Raw genomic sequence first — 14,255 nt, forward strand, 5'->3', positions numbered from 1 at the left:
GTCTTCTGATTTCAACGTTAACAATAATTAACTTTTTGAATTTCTTTCTTTTCTATTTTCCACCCCAAGTAAATTATTTCCAGGGTAAAGTATAGAACTAACACTAGCATATGCTTACTAAATTGGACTGAAAGCATTTAAAGAGTTTCTTTTTGAGGAAGTCACTTTTCATAAACACCAACAGTGTTAAAAATAAAGCAGCTTCTGAGAATTAAGCTGGTAAATTCCACACTTAATAAATTAGCTAATTATTGGAGCAATCTGTATAACTGCCTGTGAATGTATAACTGAGGAGTTTAGAAACACTCTAAACCTCTAATTAAGAGTAGCATGTAATCTCAGAAGGCAAAACTGCAAGTGGTTGTAATTCAGTCAGCAGAAATCTAATCAATTGCCTAGCACACTGTTTATAGAGAAAGTTGAGTGAAGATTAGCCTACAGAAAGAGAATTGCCAGTCTTACCCAGCTCTGTCTAGGAGCAGAGACACAAAATCCAAGGGCTATGAATTTTCACGTCATTGAAGAGATATACTCTGTGTGGAGCAGGGATCATTTAACAGGTCTCACCACGATATGAATGAAGTATCTCTCAAAATGACTCACCTCATTTTGAGTTCTCATTTACTGAGCAACTGCCTGATTTGCTTTCCAGACCTGCCAAAACAGTTATCTTGGTATGTACAATTTGAGCATACTAGTTATCAAAAATGAATCTGCCCCACCACCCAACAAATGAACAAATGGTTTGATTTATTTGCTTTCTTGTGGACTAAAATATGTTCATCAACTCTGGTACACTGATAATATCAAGATCACACCCTTAACTGTAATAATCACCAAGCCAATGTCATCCTGGGAGAACTTGATAAACAGCCGTCCAGACTTTTCGTGCCACATCCTGACCTCATCATGGACTCCATGGTTCTATTCATATACAATAAAAGATGCCAATAGAGAAACAAGAATGTCCTATTCACTCGTGTTAAAGTCTACCTTGTGTTCTTCTTAATTAAACAAAATCATACATGATTGCATTAAGTCAAACAGACAAGAATAAATCAAAGCAAATTCTCGGTTTTCTTATTTTTCTGGAATGAAAATGTCTTGAAATTAAACGCACCTATGTTTAAATCACTTCAGTTATCACTGACTGAACATTTATCAACAGAAGATGAACACGAATAATTCTAAATTGATAGATAAAAGTTAGAACAGAAAGAAAATGTGCTCAGTAAATAACTTGAATGAAAATAACGAATATATGAGATGACTGCAATTAAAAAAAAACATTTCTCATCTCTTCTGCTACAAACCAACTAGGACAGTGCTAGAAACTGAATAAATTTGTTTAAAAATAGTCCATTTTGGTCAGCTTCTCATTTTAAAAATGATCAGGGGTGGCTGGTTAGCTTAGCTGCTTAGATCATGGTGCTGATAACACGAAGGTTCCCGGGTTGGATCCGCGCGTGAGCCACTGTGAACTGCGCCTGCCTTTAAAAAAAATATTATCAAATTGTTCTCTTCTTAATTAAAGTCTTGGTTTCAAAAAATATCATTGAAGGATGGTCAAAGGATGTCCTTCCCTCTAAAATTTTAGGAGGTTCTTTTCCCTTTTGGGACCTACCGCCCCCTTTAAGAATCTGATTAAAATTTCAGGCCCTCTTTGCAGAAAAAAGTACATGCACATACAAATACACATAATTGTAGAAACCATCACAGACAGTTCAAGGACTACCGAACATTTGTAAAATACATTCAATCAACTTTTAGAACTAAGAAATAATGATTATCTCCTAAACGTCATCTCCTAAACGATCTATTTTTTTTAATCTCAAAGACACTTTGGATTTAGAATATCGGTACTCGTGCTCCTGACTTTACTGTGACTTCTGAGATGACCAGTCCAATTTGCAGTCCATCTCTAGAAACGCACTAGACTGTTACAAAATGCAGGCATTTTGTGTAGTAACCTTATCCATGACTTCATCTTAACCCTCCCTCCTTGTTTTCCCACTCTCCTTGATTTCATCCAGTTTTAATAATTTTTTATGGTATCTCTGCCAATTGCCTCACATCCCTGGGGAGAGGGATTGTTGCAAATAAATATGTAATGTATTTTAGCATGTGTATGACAATAGGGGTGTTTTAAAAATTTGAATTCATTTACTAATATTTTAAAATCCCAACATTTCACATAAAAATTCAGATTTTAAATACCTCTGGGGGGAAAAAAATGTAAAAAGTTATCTCCCTGGGATAGCACGGATCAGTCTTGAGCAGCAACTATGGTCTCCAGTGATCACAATTCTCACGTGTCCATTTTGCCCATTTATACTACCTGAAAGGCCCAGTAATGACTTCAAAAAAAGAACGAACGAATCACCGCCACTAGCACAAGGAGTGTTGAACTGAGCTATACAAAGTTAAGTTTTAAACCAAAGGTGGACCGGTATTGACTGTAGAATATTTCCTAAGGAATCTAAGCTGGTTCCCTAAATCAGACACTTGTCTAAGCCGGCCACGGCTTGTTCGCAGAAGGGGCAGGAAGACAAAGTCACGCCTTGGCTCCTGGACTAAGCGCACTCTCCGAGTGCCCCGTTTCCAGAGCAACGCCTGGTCCCTCCCCCTTTGACTCCGCCCCCGGGAGTCTTTTCCCGCCAAAGGCCGTTGACGCCGCAGAGCATGATGGGACAGGCTCTAGGGCTAGGTTTCACCAAATCCTTTCAAGGGATCGAGTTGCTTTAAAGAGGTTCATTCCTGAGGAAACTGACTTTCTCTTAAGACTCAAAGGGGATCAATAACCCCTTTAACGAGGGCTGTGTGTCTTTTTACCAAACGGCTGTTCACTCCATTCGCTAACGACTCCGCAAATCCGCAACGCGGGGAACTTTTTTTTCCCTTTGCGCGGAGGGTGACGTCGCGCGTGCGTAAACGTACTTTCGCAGCACCCGTTACGCTCGTGCGCGTGCGTACTGAGATCAAATAGCTGCTTCCCCCGCGTCTCTTCCTCCCTCCCCCCATATCCGTGCGCCGAGCTGATAAAGGCGCCATTTTGGAGGGGCCGCGGGAGACGTGGTGTCGCTGCGGGCTCGCTCTGCCGTGCGCTAGGCTTGGTGGGAAGGCCTGTTCTCGAGTCCGCGCTTTTCGTCGCCGCCATGTCGGGAGGTGGTGTGATTCGTGGCCCCGCAGGGAACAACGACTGCCGCATCTACGTGGGTAACTTACCTCCAGACATCCGAACCAAGGACATTGAGGACGTGTTCTACAAGTACGGGGCGATCCGCGACATCGATCTCAAGAATCGCCGCGGAGGGCCGCCCTTCGCGTTCGTGGAGTTCGAGGACCCGCGGTGAGGCGGCCTGGGCCATGCGGCCTCGTGGAGTTAGGGTGGAGTAGTCGGGGAAAGCGCCGCGGCCTTCACCGAGAGAGAGCATGGGAAGGCGGCCTTTCGGCTGGGGGGCCAGGCGGTCTCGCGCAGGCGGGAGCTGGATAAGGAGCCGAGTTGGTGTGGCCTTTTCGGGTGGCGGGGCCCCAGGGACTTGGTCGGGCCGCCCTCGTCTCGTAGCGGGAAACCGAGGCGCTGAGCGCGGGCGGCGTCCGGGGCCGGGCGGGCGGCCGGGTGGGGGAGGGGCTCCCATTATGCGGCGCGTGTGGGCCCCGCCGCGCGGGGCGCGCGTGTGCGGGGGGCGCGGCGGCCGGCCGAGCGCGCGGCCTCCCCGGGCCGCTCTCCTGACGCCCCTTTGCCTTCTGTGGTCACGCAGAGACGCGGAAGACGCGGTGTACGGTCGCGACGGCTATGATTACGATGGCTACCGTCTGCGGGTGGAGTTTCCTCGGAGCGGCCGCGGTACCGGCCGAGGCGGCGGCGGGGGTGGCGGTGGCGGGGCTCCCCGAGGCCGCTATGGCCCCCCGTCCCGGCGATCTGAAAACAGAGTGGTTGTCTCTGGTGAGTTGACTGGACGTGGGGACGGATGAGGAGGGACAGGAGCCACCTAACGTTGTCCTGGCCGGACCACTGTGACCAGGGGAAGTTTTAAGTTACTTGAGTTTCCCGTGCGAGTCGGGGAGACGCGGGTGACTGCGGCGGAGACTTAGCCGAGTCGGCCGCAGTGCCTAGGGTACGAAGATCCTTACTTGACAGAGGACTTGGGAGCCCGGGTTCCGGAACCTTAGCTATTTACCTAGGACGTTAAATGCAATGGTTGTTGAAAGTAATCTTTGTTCTGATGTGAACTGCGTTTAATGAGAAATTTAGGATAATTGGTATTGGAAAAAAAACACTTTTTCAGGACTGCCTCCGAGTGGAAGCTGGCAGGATTTGAAGGATCACATGCGTGAAGCAGGTGATGTATGTTATGCTGATGTTTACCGAGATGGCACTGGTGTCGTGGAGTTTGTACGGAAAGAAGATATGACCTATGCAGTTCGAAAACTGGATAACACTAAGTTTAGATCTCATGAGGTAGGTTATACACTTATTCTTTTCTTTGGCCAGAGTTGGATACAGTGGTCTTAAACGGTGGAATTTAAAGGTAAGATTGCAGGCAAGGGTGCCCAAGTAAAGTGCCAGGTTTCTGGTGTTAGCTGCATTGTATTCGTTCAGCATGCCTGAAGACAGATCAAAGCTGAGATCTTTCAATGGAAAGTTCTGTCTATTCAATAGGGAGAAACTGCCTACATCCGGGTTAAAGTTGATGGGCCCAGAAGTCCAAGTTATGGAAGATCTCGATCTCGAAGCCGTAGTCGTAGCAGAAGCCGTAGCAGAAGCAACAGCAGGAGTCGCAGTTACTCCCCAAGGAGAAGCAGAGGATCACCACGCTATTCTCCCCGTCATAGCAGATCTCGCTCTCGCACATAAGATGATTGGTGACACTTTTTGTAGAACCCATGTTGTATACAGTTTTCCTTTACTCAGTACAATCTTTTCATTTTTTAATTCAAACTGTTTTGTTCAGAATGGGTTAAAGTGTTGAATTGCATTCTTGTGTAATATCCCCTTGCTCCTAACATCTACATTCCCCTCATGTCTGATAAATTGTATTTTAAGTGATGTCATAGACAGGATTGTTTAAATTTAGTTAACTCTCCATGCTCTTCAGACTGTGATATTGTGTAAATGTCTATTCTGCTCTGGTTTGTGTGAACTGGGATATTGGGGGTGTTTGTGGTTCTTACCTGGGGAAGTTCTTATGTTTATCTTGCTTTTCATGTGTCTTTCTGTAGACATATCTGAAGAGATGGATTAAGAATGCTTTGGATTAAGGATTGTGGAGCACATTTCAATCATTTTAGGATTGTCAAAAGGAGGATTGAGGAGGATCAGATCAATAATGGAGGCAATGGTATGACTCCAAGTGCTATTGTCACAGATGAAATTGGCAGTATTGACCTTATACTAAAAGGCAAGGGTTAAAAATGATTATATGCATTTACCTTAAAACACTTGCAAACGTCTTATGCAGTTATATTTAACTACAATTGCTTTGCCTATTAAACCTTGGCAATTGTGGCAAAATTACATTGCCCATTTTGTAACTATTTTGCTCCCTTTCCCCCCCCTTTTTTTTTTTGTTTTAATAGGGACTAATGTGGGAAGAACTGGCTAATTTGTCACAGTGCTTAGTTACAACTGTTAATGTGTGACCTGCTGTTGGTGTACATGTGGGTACAGGGTGTCTTTAATCCCAACCAGATAGAGTATAATATCAATACTGCTAAATCTGCATGTCCTCTGTGTGACTGATATAGCGTTGCTATTTCATTTTTTAAAGACAAAATGAAAGCAAATTACAGAATTCCAACATATTGGTGTAGATAATCTAGTTGGGAATACTTTTTAAGTCTCACCTTCCCCTTTAAGCTAATACTCATAATTGACTCATGTTTAAAACACTTTAATTTACAAATTAAACTGCAGGTGGGAACATTAGATTTAGTTTAGACTTAGGTGGGTAGCAATATCAGTAAACTTTTCAACTACATAGCTTTTTGCAACCACAAAACCTGTAATACGCTGTACAGTAACAAGTGTTGGCATTATCAGTTGAACTGTAAATATGAAATGCTTCTTCCAATTAGTCTCTATGATGATTAAGTTTCTAAAATTTATCTGAACACCATTCAGAAACTTGTTTTGGGGAATTTGATAGTTATTGATGTACATCTATTAAACTGATGACAGACATAACTCATCATTCCCCAGAAACCTTTTTTGATTACAGTATCTAACGTTTTGCCTCCTCTTTTTTGGTTTTGCTGGTTATAAAGGTTTGGATTGGAGAGGGCTCACTGGATCCCAATCCTTGGAGCTGGATCATTGGATTCAAATCATAATGTGGATAGGATAGGGAGGATGAATTACAAGGATTCATGGAGCGGGATCAGATTACCAGGAACATAGGAGTGGATTCCTGCCCCAACCAAACCGCATTCGTGTGGATTTTTTTTTTTTTTATTCAACTTAATTGGCTATTCCAAAGATTTTTTTTTTCTATTTTTGACGATTGGAGCCCTTAAGATGCACGATGGAATTGTATTTTGCATTTTTTGGTAAAAGGAGCAAAGCGAGGACCTGGAGATATACGCTGGAGCAATCTCCTTGGAAGGATTCAGCACGAGTAGATGGTAAACATTTAAAGGGGAAAGGGGGGGTTTGTTTAAAATAGTAAATCAGTAAGTCATTTCTAAATTTAAAGAAAACAAAATTGGAGTTAAAGAATAAGTAGGTTTCCAATTGGCTGTTGCCATTTTTCTTTGAAAAAATAAACATTTTTTTAAAAACTATGCATGGTTGTCCTTTTTCCTCTTAAGATTTTAACGGGGTGACTGTCAGTTAATACTTTACATTGATGAGATTCTGATTCTTGTCTTTATGTGTAGTAAATTAAAGGTTCTTGAAGGGTAATCTAATGGGATTTACTTGCCAACTCGTACTGTTGAATGTAAAAGTATTCAGGAGAAGATGAGAAAGGCAATTGTGTGTAATATGGCAAATGAGAGGTGATCTGGAAGATAAAAAGTGATTAAAAATTTATAGAAGCTGCTTATTTTTGGTGATTTATCTAGACAACATAGGCTTTTATGCAAAATTGAGTGATGACTAGTAAGTTAACTTGGAGTTAGCCTTTTAGATTCTCAATGAAACTCATCTCAAAAAATTGGTAAGTATTAAACGTTTAAATTCACAGATTAGAACTCAACACAAATTATGTTTCCTTTTTGGAATGTGAATAGTACACTAGGAAGATGACTTATTTGGGTGGATTTATTGCTAATAAAAAGCGGGGCATTCTTTAGAATTTTGCCATAACCCTTCTCAATAACCATAAGGTTATTCTGCATCCAAAACACATTAAAGCAGTGATTGTAGCTTGTGATTTACTAGCTTTTATGTTTTTACTTGACAGTCCCTTGGTTTTAAATTTTTCCATTTGCTTGAATTGGAGGAAATTTTTACCTAAAATCCCTAATGAGATTTCTTGATAGCTAGTCACAACTATCAAACCACTCTTTTTGCACCCCAAAGAACTAAATATTTGCCTTTCCCTTGGGTGCTAATGATCATTTGGAAGCTGAATTTAAGACCGTTATTAAGGTGACATAATATCAAACCTAGGAAAAAGAGTAATCTTGGTAGTGGAAGAAATGGGCCCCATTATTTGTGTATACAGTTTTAATTCAAACTTTTAATTATATTTAATTCAAATTAAATATATATTTAAACAAGTCCAACGAATATATTTAAATGGACCATGGAATGTCAAGAAGAAAAGGGATATTAAAAACTAAGATACACTTTTAAGTAAAGTAATTGGTATAAAGGAAGTTTTTATGTAAATTCAAAATATATTCAAGAAGTAGGTTTACTAGTTAAAACTGAATTGCTTCCCATTCATTACTAACTTTGGGTGTTTTCAGGATGGTACGGCTGTAGGCAAGTTCTGTTTCATGTGGAGGATATTTCTTAAATATTTTTAAATGACTAATTTTGGAAAGGTAAATGTGAGGTAGAATTCAGCAAGCTTGGGTTCATTTGTGTTCATTGAACGTTTTGGAAACAGGACCAAAATGATAATTACCTTCCCTGAAGGTTAGTACCTTTAAGCTAACTTGAAAGATGTGTTCTACTAAAAGTTTTAGTTCTAACCCCAGATTGAAATGAGATCAAAAACATTCTTTGGTATACCGGCTGTTTGAAGATAAGAGAGGGCTTAATGTGTGTTTGTGAAAGGTAGAGGGGCACAAATTTTGCAGTTAAAACCAAGACAGCTGAAAGTTCAGGAGATGTAGACTGTTGGCTGTTTTTTTTTTTCAGTCTTAAGAGATGGATCCTAAATCTCTACCTGTATTGGCAACTCTTGGAAGTCACCCCTGTGGAACGAAATAAGCTGGGTTGAAATTTTTCCTTGTTATTTACCTATCTGTAGAATATTGTAGGGAACCTATAGTTTACTTTTAACCAAGGGAAAACAAGTCCAAGAAGCACTTATTTTTCATAACATCAGATTGAATAACCCATCTTGCTGTTCAGCCCACATTCTGGAAACAAAAGGTAAGAAACCCATTTTCTGATTCCTAAAGGTTTGGGATCTGAATTTTATTATGTTTAGTAATTTTCTCAAAATACTGTTTGGAATATGAACAGATTTCCCTTGTTTAAAATGTTTTCTTTTTGAGTTATATACTTGAATAATTTTGAGTGCATATAGCACCCACTGTTGAAGTTCAATATGATTCTAGAATATCAGCTTTCTTAGTTTTGTCTTTGAAACATCTTGCTCGATAGAACTGGTATTTTGTCAAGTTTCTGTGAAGATAAATTTATATGTGCGGTTTTTTTTTTGCTTTGTATATGAAGATGTAATGAAATTGAATACATTTTATGTATTTACCAGAAATAGTGTAAAAAGAATCTATTAGGTTCTGTTGTAACATAATTCTTTGGTTTAACTTAGCCCTGTTATGGCATGAAGAATGCAAAGGCAGAAAACTTGGTTCACAATCTCTTATCCAAAAACCTCAGAAAACAAAGGTTTTGTTGAATTAATTGAATGTAAGACCTGACCAGAATTGATGCCTTCATTTTGCACTTAACTGTGACTAAACTGTCTTCTGGCAGAAATATTGATGTTGCATTACACAGTTGCCCCAGACTTTGCTGAGTGTGTTATATTTTATACAGGATCTATATACCTTTGTAAAGTGCAAACAACTCTGAATTTCAGCTACGTCTGCCCCCAAGAGTTTAGAGTAAGGGATTGTAGAACTGTAATAGAATACACAGGGCTTAAAGCTTATGTGTAATTTTGGATGTGTGAGTGAACACAAACCTGTTTAATGTGGATCCTTTTAATTGAAATGGAAGTTCCCCATCTTTTTAGGCTGAAGCAGCCACAAGAAAAAGTAGTGTGGCTCATCACATTTCTTTATATTCTGTTGCTATAGTGGACTCAAAACATTCTTGCTTGCCATCCTAGTGTATATAGGGGAACTATATTTTAGGGTGTTTTTTCAGTCCTTTAAAGGAACATTGATCGTTCTGATCCTATAGGAAAATCTGAGATTGGCATGAAGTAAAAAGATTATAAGGAAATACCTGTTCATTTTGTCTAGAGAACATAGTAATCCTGGAAAAAATTTAACTTTAAATATAAATCCAAGAAATTAAAGTATAGAGGGACGAAAAAATGTATACACGTTTTAAGAAAAACAAAATTGTAATACTGATAACAAAAGGTGAATACAAGTCGTATGTAGACAGTTTTTTGGCAACCCCCGGTACTTAAATCACTTATTCCTGTGATTGAGAAATTTAGGGGTGCTTCTTCCTAAATTTACCTTCAACCCTGAAGGCTGATTTTGTAGGGATCGAGGGATATTTTTCTATTATAAAAATAACTTGGTGCTTGTGTACCGCACAAAATACTGGGTTGGTGCGAAAGTAATTGCAGTTTAAAGGGTTAAAAAGGCAAAATACTGCAATTACTTTTGCACCAACAACACATTACTGTTATGTGGAAGTTAAAGCAGAAATAACCTCATACGCATTTACTAGATTAGATTCTCAGGGAGAGAAGTCATTTGTGCCTTTGTATAGGTGGTTGCCATTTAGGTAGGTATGTGAAACTGATAAAACATTTAAAAGTTTAGCAGATGCTATTTTGTCTTCATAAGTACAAAGGAATTAACCTTCAACCACCCAGTTAGAAAGTGTCTTATTAACTCCTGTCACTACAACTAGTGGTAGAACTATCAATATGTTGATAGTGGAAATTGAGAGCCTCCCTAGGATGCTATACTCATCTTCCCCAAATATACTTTGAACAAAATGAAGTTTGGAGGAATGCCAAATATCAAGATTTTTTTGTGTGTGTAATAGTCCACTCCCCTACTTGAGTAAATGCTAGTGAAAATCACTTAGCCACTAGAGGGAGCTATGATGCAAAATCAGGAAATTATCCCTACTGTAAAGGATCCATACAGCAAGGTGGAAAGCCACTATCTAAATCCTGTGTATCAGCTCCAAAGCTAGTTTTGTTTTTTGTTAAGTTTTCCTCCTGTAACTTGACCTCTGTCTTGCATCTACTGGGCAAAATCCTTTCCCTTTTCAGCTTCTGGGTCCATTTAGGTTTTGAATATGACCTAACCTCACGCATACTGAGCTGCTTTGCTATAAATCAGAAAAGTCTGTCTAGGTCGTAGAAAATGCTGAAGACGTGAATCTGCTTGTTTTCTGCCTACCTTGTTAATCTCCAGGTATGGAATAAGACTGGGAGTGTAAGAATTGGGTGCAAGAGTAGATGTGCTGCAAAAGAAAAAGTTTTGGCATAACATGGGTCATATACTATCAAAAAAATTTGCCATTTTTATGGTGTGAAACAGTTTCTGGAGTGATCAATCTTATTTCTTGACATTACTAAGATTTTTAATTGTTAATGTGTCTTAACCTGCTTATTTGTCAGGTTGGCTGTTTGTAGATTTCTAGGCCTTGCTTAAGTAGGCACAGTATTTTGTGATCAAAAAGTGCACATTCTCCCCTTGTTTACTTAGTGCCGTTTTATTTTAAGAAAGCTAAAAATGGGGATTAGCACTTTAGCATTTGTCATTCATATCTCCCCCAACTTGATATTGCAAAAATGTAAAAGACACAAACTTCAACTTGCCTTCTGCTTAAATTGTAAGAACACAAAGTTTTTTATTCAATTTAGTCAAGAAAAAGAGTATGGGTGCATTTGCCGTAACCATCAATGTTAGAAACTTGTCTGCTCTGAAGAATAAGCCACTAAAAGAGGACAAATAAGGCATTTTTCCAGGAGAGAAATAAGAATCAAATTTACACGGAGATTACCCTGCCTGCTAAACATTTTATGTAGCAAGGGAGACTGCAGTAGGTGGTTGCTGACTAGCAGCCTTGGTGATGCAGATTGAATTTAGACTACCGAGTGCCCTAGATTGATTAAGCCTGTCCTTAATCTTAAAAGTGTTAGCTCTGATGTCTCCTTAGTTTAACTGGGTGGAGAGGCACCCTAAATCCAAAGTTGTACAAAAGAAAATTCACAGTTCTCTCTAAAAGAAAAAAGCTAAGGTTGGAGATGGTTAAAGTGCCAGAAGGCATAGGCCTGAATGGTACTTTGTGTTGCTGGGTATTAGAGGAGCATTTATGTATGTGTAAGTTGGGGATAAGCTTTCAGTTTGTAGTAATTAAGATTTAATACTTAGGAATGGACTGCCACATGAGTCAAAAGACAACCTACAGCCTTTAAATAGGACTTGAAAGTCCTGGGCTCAATCCTTTCTACCTTTAAAATGGCATGCCTGGAAACGTGAGTTGCAACATCTTTATAGTCAATGAATGCCAAACTGATAGAAGTCCATTGGTGTCCTCACCCCAATGCAAATTCCACCAGCCACCGGTGGCTAGAGGGATTTTTCTAAAGTGAAAAATATGTCACTCCCACGATTTGAAATAGTTTGGAGGATACACTCCTTACAAAGGCAGATGTGGCCCCTGGTAACCTGGCCCCTAGCCTACCTTTCTATCTCATCTCTAGCCTTCCCCCTAATATACTCCATATCCCAGGACTTGGCATTTTCCAGCATTTCTTGCATTTGGTCCTGTTGTTTTCCTCCTGCAGTGTCTTCCATCTCTTCATTTAGAGAAGTGTAAATTACCTTGGGCAGTACCTCAAAAATCACCTCAAAACTCTTGACATCAAACAGAATGACTTCCTTGTGTGTTGACACAGAATGTATGTACCCCCAGTATAGCATATGTCACCTAGCTTGCTCGCTCTATCCATCTACCTCAACTTCATGAATTTTTATTTTCTAAGGAACCAAGACTGTCTGGCACATGACAAATGCTTAGTTGAATAAGTACTATTGGTCCTTCCTCAGTGTTCCCACATAGAATTAATCCTACTGTATTTTGAAACTTATGCCATATTGCCTTGATATCAGTGAGTTGTACATGTATCTGTCTTTTCTAACAGATGATAACCTTTCTTCCCTTTCCTCCCAGGTATATAGCACAATGCTCTTGCACTGAGTAGACAATCATAAGATGAATTATTCAATTGCTTTGGAGGAGAAACCTAGAAAATTGAATTATTTATTTCCCTTTCTGAATATCTTAAATAACCAGTAAACATAGGTCTCAATTTTTTTCTAAGTTGGGAAGCAATCCCTACTCAATTGATAATGTGTAGTAGAAGCTAAATATTTGTATGTAACATTAAAACATTTTCCATTTTGTGACCTGGAGTGTTTCTAATTATTTTTGGAGACTTTTTTCATTTTTTTGTTACAAAATAAACCAAGAGTGACATCCACATCTTAAGACTAAACATGTAAAATGGTTATCAGTACAGCAAGCACACCACAACAAAGAAAACTTAAAAGCTCCTTTGTCCTCTAAAACTGGGTTGTAAATTTGCAGCAAGGTGATAGTCAAGTTCTATGACTTTTAATGTAACCAGCTCTTAGCCACGATGCCATTGTATCTTTGGCGAGCTAGACTAGAGGGATTTGTTTCTGGTCAAACAGTTCTTTAAAATCCTGTTTGGCTTTGTCCCCCATCTCCATTTGCCATACGAGCATCCTTGTGTGTGCACCCAAGTTTATTCAAGTGTTCTCGCTGGTCTTACACTGTTCTACATCCTGGCCATCAAGTCTGATCTTCCTAAAAGATACTAACTCCCCTAATATGAATAGATTATAGTCTACCTTTCCAATGTATCACTATTCTCAAGCACCTCTTCTGGTTGATTCTGGTAAATACTCTTTACTGACCATGCTTGTTTTTGTTTCTGTGTATTTGCAGTCTTCAGAATTGGCAGTCGCCCAGCAGCTTTAAGTCCCGATCATCTTCAAGTTAGACATCATTCCTGAAACCATAAAAAGCAAGCTGTTCAACCTGTAGAATAGCTCTTGGTGATGCATTTAGTCTTACAATTTATTACTGTAGAAGGTTTTGTGTTCCTTTTTCTGACCCTATGGAATTATTGTAATATTTGTATTTCCCAGTGAGCCAAATACAATGGTGACAGTTTAATAAATGTTGATTGAACGAGGTAGAAAAAACAGTACTCCTTAAAAGCAAAGCACTATAAAATAATGCAGTGTACTGTATAGAAGCCTGTTTCACAAACTATTGGTGAACCAGATGGATTGGAGAAAGTAATTTTAATCCTAACATTGCATTAAATAATTTCTCCTTAGATATGAAGCTAGGAAATACAAATTTATTTAAATACTAGCCTAAGCCATGTATAATTGGAAAAGTTAATGCTGTTCCAAAAATCAGTCTTGCAAAGTCAAAAAGTTTTGTTGCAAGCCGTGTACTCTTCTTTCAGTACAGATCAAGAATTTATGCTATTGTCTCCTAAAAGAGTAGAGCAGTTCCCTGCCTTGCTGCTTCCTTCTGGGTTTCCTTTTTCCATCATTCTTAAGTTTGATTATTACAGAAAGAGCCTTAAATTACCTCTGAATTTTGTGATACTGTCTCAGGATTCCTGCAGAATTCTCAGTGGGATTGAATTATTTTGGTTCTTTTCTGTGAGTTTATTCCATAAAAGGATTTATATGTATATGAGTGAAACCGGGTGGTATATTATTTCCCTGGTTTAGGAGAGTCAACATTACTCCAGGGCCTGACCCTGGTCTTTAGGTTGATAGAGGATGAACTAGCTTAAGCAATTCTTTCAAAGCCAACAGATGGCAAATATTTAACAACACCAAAATCCTATAAGCACCCC

The 14,255-nt window shown here is 39.3% G+C and overlaps 1 protein-coding gene across 6 annotated transcripts; it reads left to right on the forward strand.

Moving 5' to 3' along the window:
- Positions 1-2,965: 2,965 nt before the first annotated feature.
- Positions 2,966-13,573, forward strand: SRSF1 (serine and arginine rich splicing factor 1). 6 transcript variants are annotated; one of them, XR_013992060.1, is made up of 7 exons: positions 3,023-3,349; positions 3,762-3,946; positions 4,290-4,462; positions 4,664-5,342; positions 6,268-6,624; positions 8,315-8,551; positions 13,322-13,573. XR_013992060.1 is itself a non-coding variant. In XM_081029973.1 (4 exons), the coding sequence occupies exons 1-4, from the start codon at positions 3,156-3,158 to the stop codon at positions 4,856-4,858; spliced, it is 747 nt and encodes a 248-aa protein (XP_080886099.1). In that variant the 5' UTR covers positions 2,966-3,155; the 3' UTR covers positions 4,859-6,783. The 6 variants fall into 6 exon arrangements, 2 of the variants coding, with proteins under 2 accessions (XP_080886099.1, XP_080886100.1); XR_013992061.1 differs by lacking the exon at positions 8,315-8,551; XR_013992062.1 differs by lacking the exons at positions 8,315-8,551; positions 13,322-13,573 and having other exon boundaries at positions 6,268-6,783.
- Positions 13,574-14,255: the final 682 nt, after the last annotated feature.

This window comes from Rhinolophus hipposideros (assembly GCF_964194185.1).
Source record: "Rhinolophus hipposideros genome assembly, chromosome: 20".
In the NCBI taxonomy this organism is placed as follows: domain Eukaryota; kingdom Metazoa; phylum Chordata; class Mammalia; order Chiroptera; family Rhinolophidae; genus Rhinolophus; species Rhinolophus hipposideros.

What these genes read in the sequence shown, in the direction of transcription:
- SRSF1 (XM_081029973.1), top strand. Translation starts at nt 3,156, where the DNA reads ATGTCGGGAGGTGGTGTGATTCGTGGCCCCGCAGGGAACAACGACTGC. An exon ending in AAACAGAGTGGTTGTCTCTG is followed by an intron (nt 3,947 to 4,289) that starts GTGAGTTGACTG and finishes ACACTTTTTCAG; the next exon opens with GACTGCCTCCGAGTGGAAGC. An exon ending in CTAAGTTTAGATCTCATGAG is followed by an intron (nt 4,463 to 4,663) that starts GTAGGTTATACA and finishes TCTATTCAATAG; the next exon opens with GGAGAAACTGCCTACATCCG.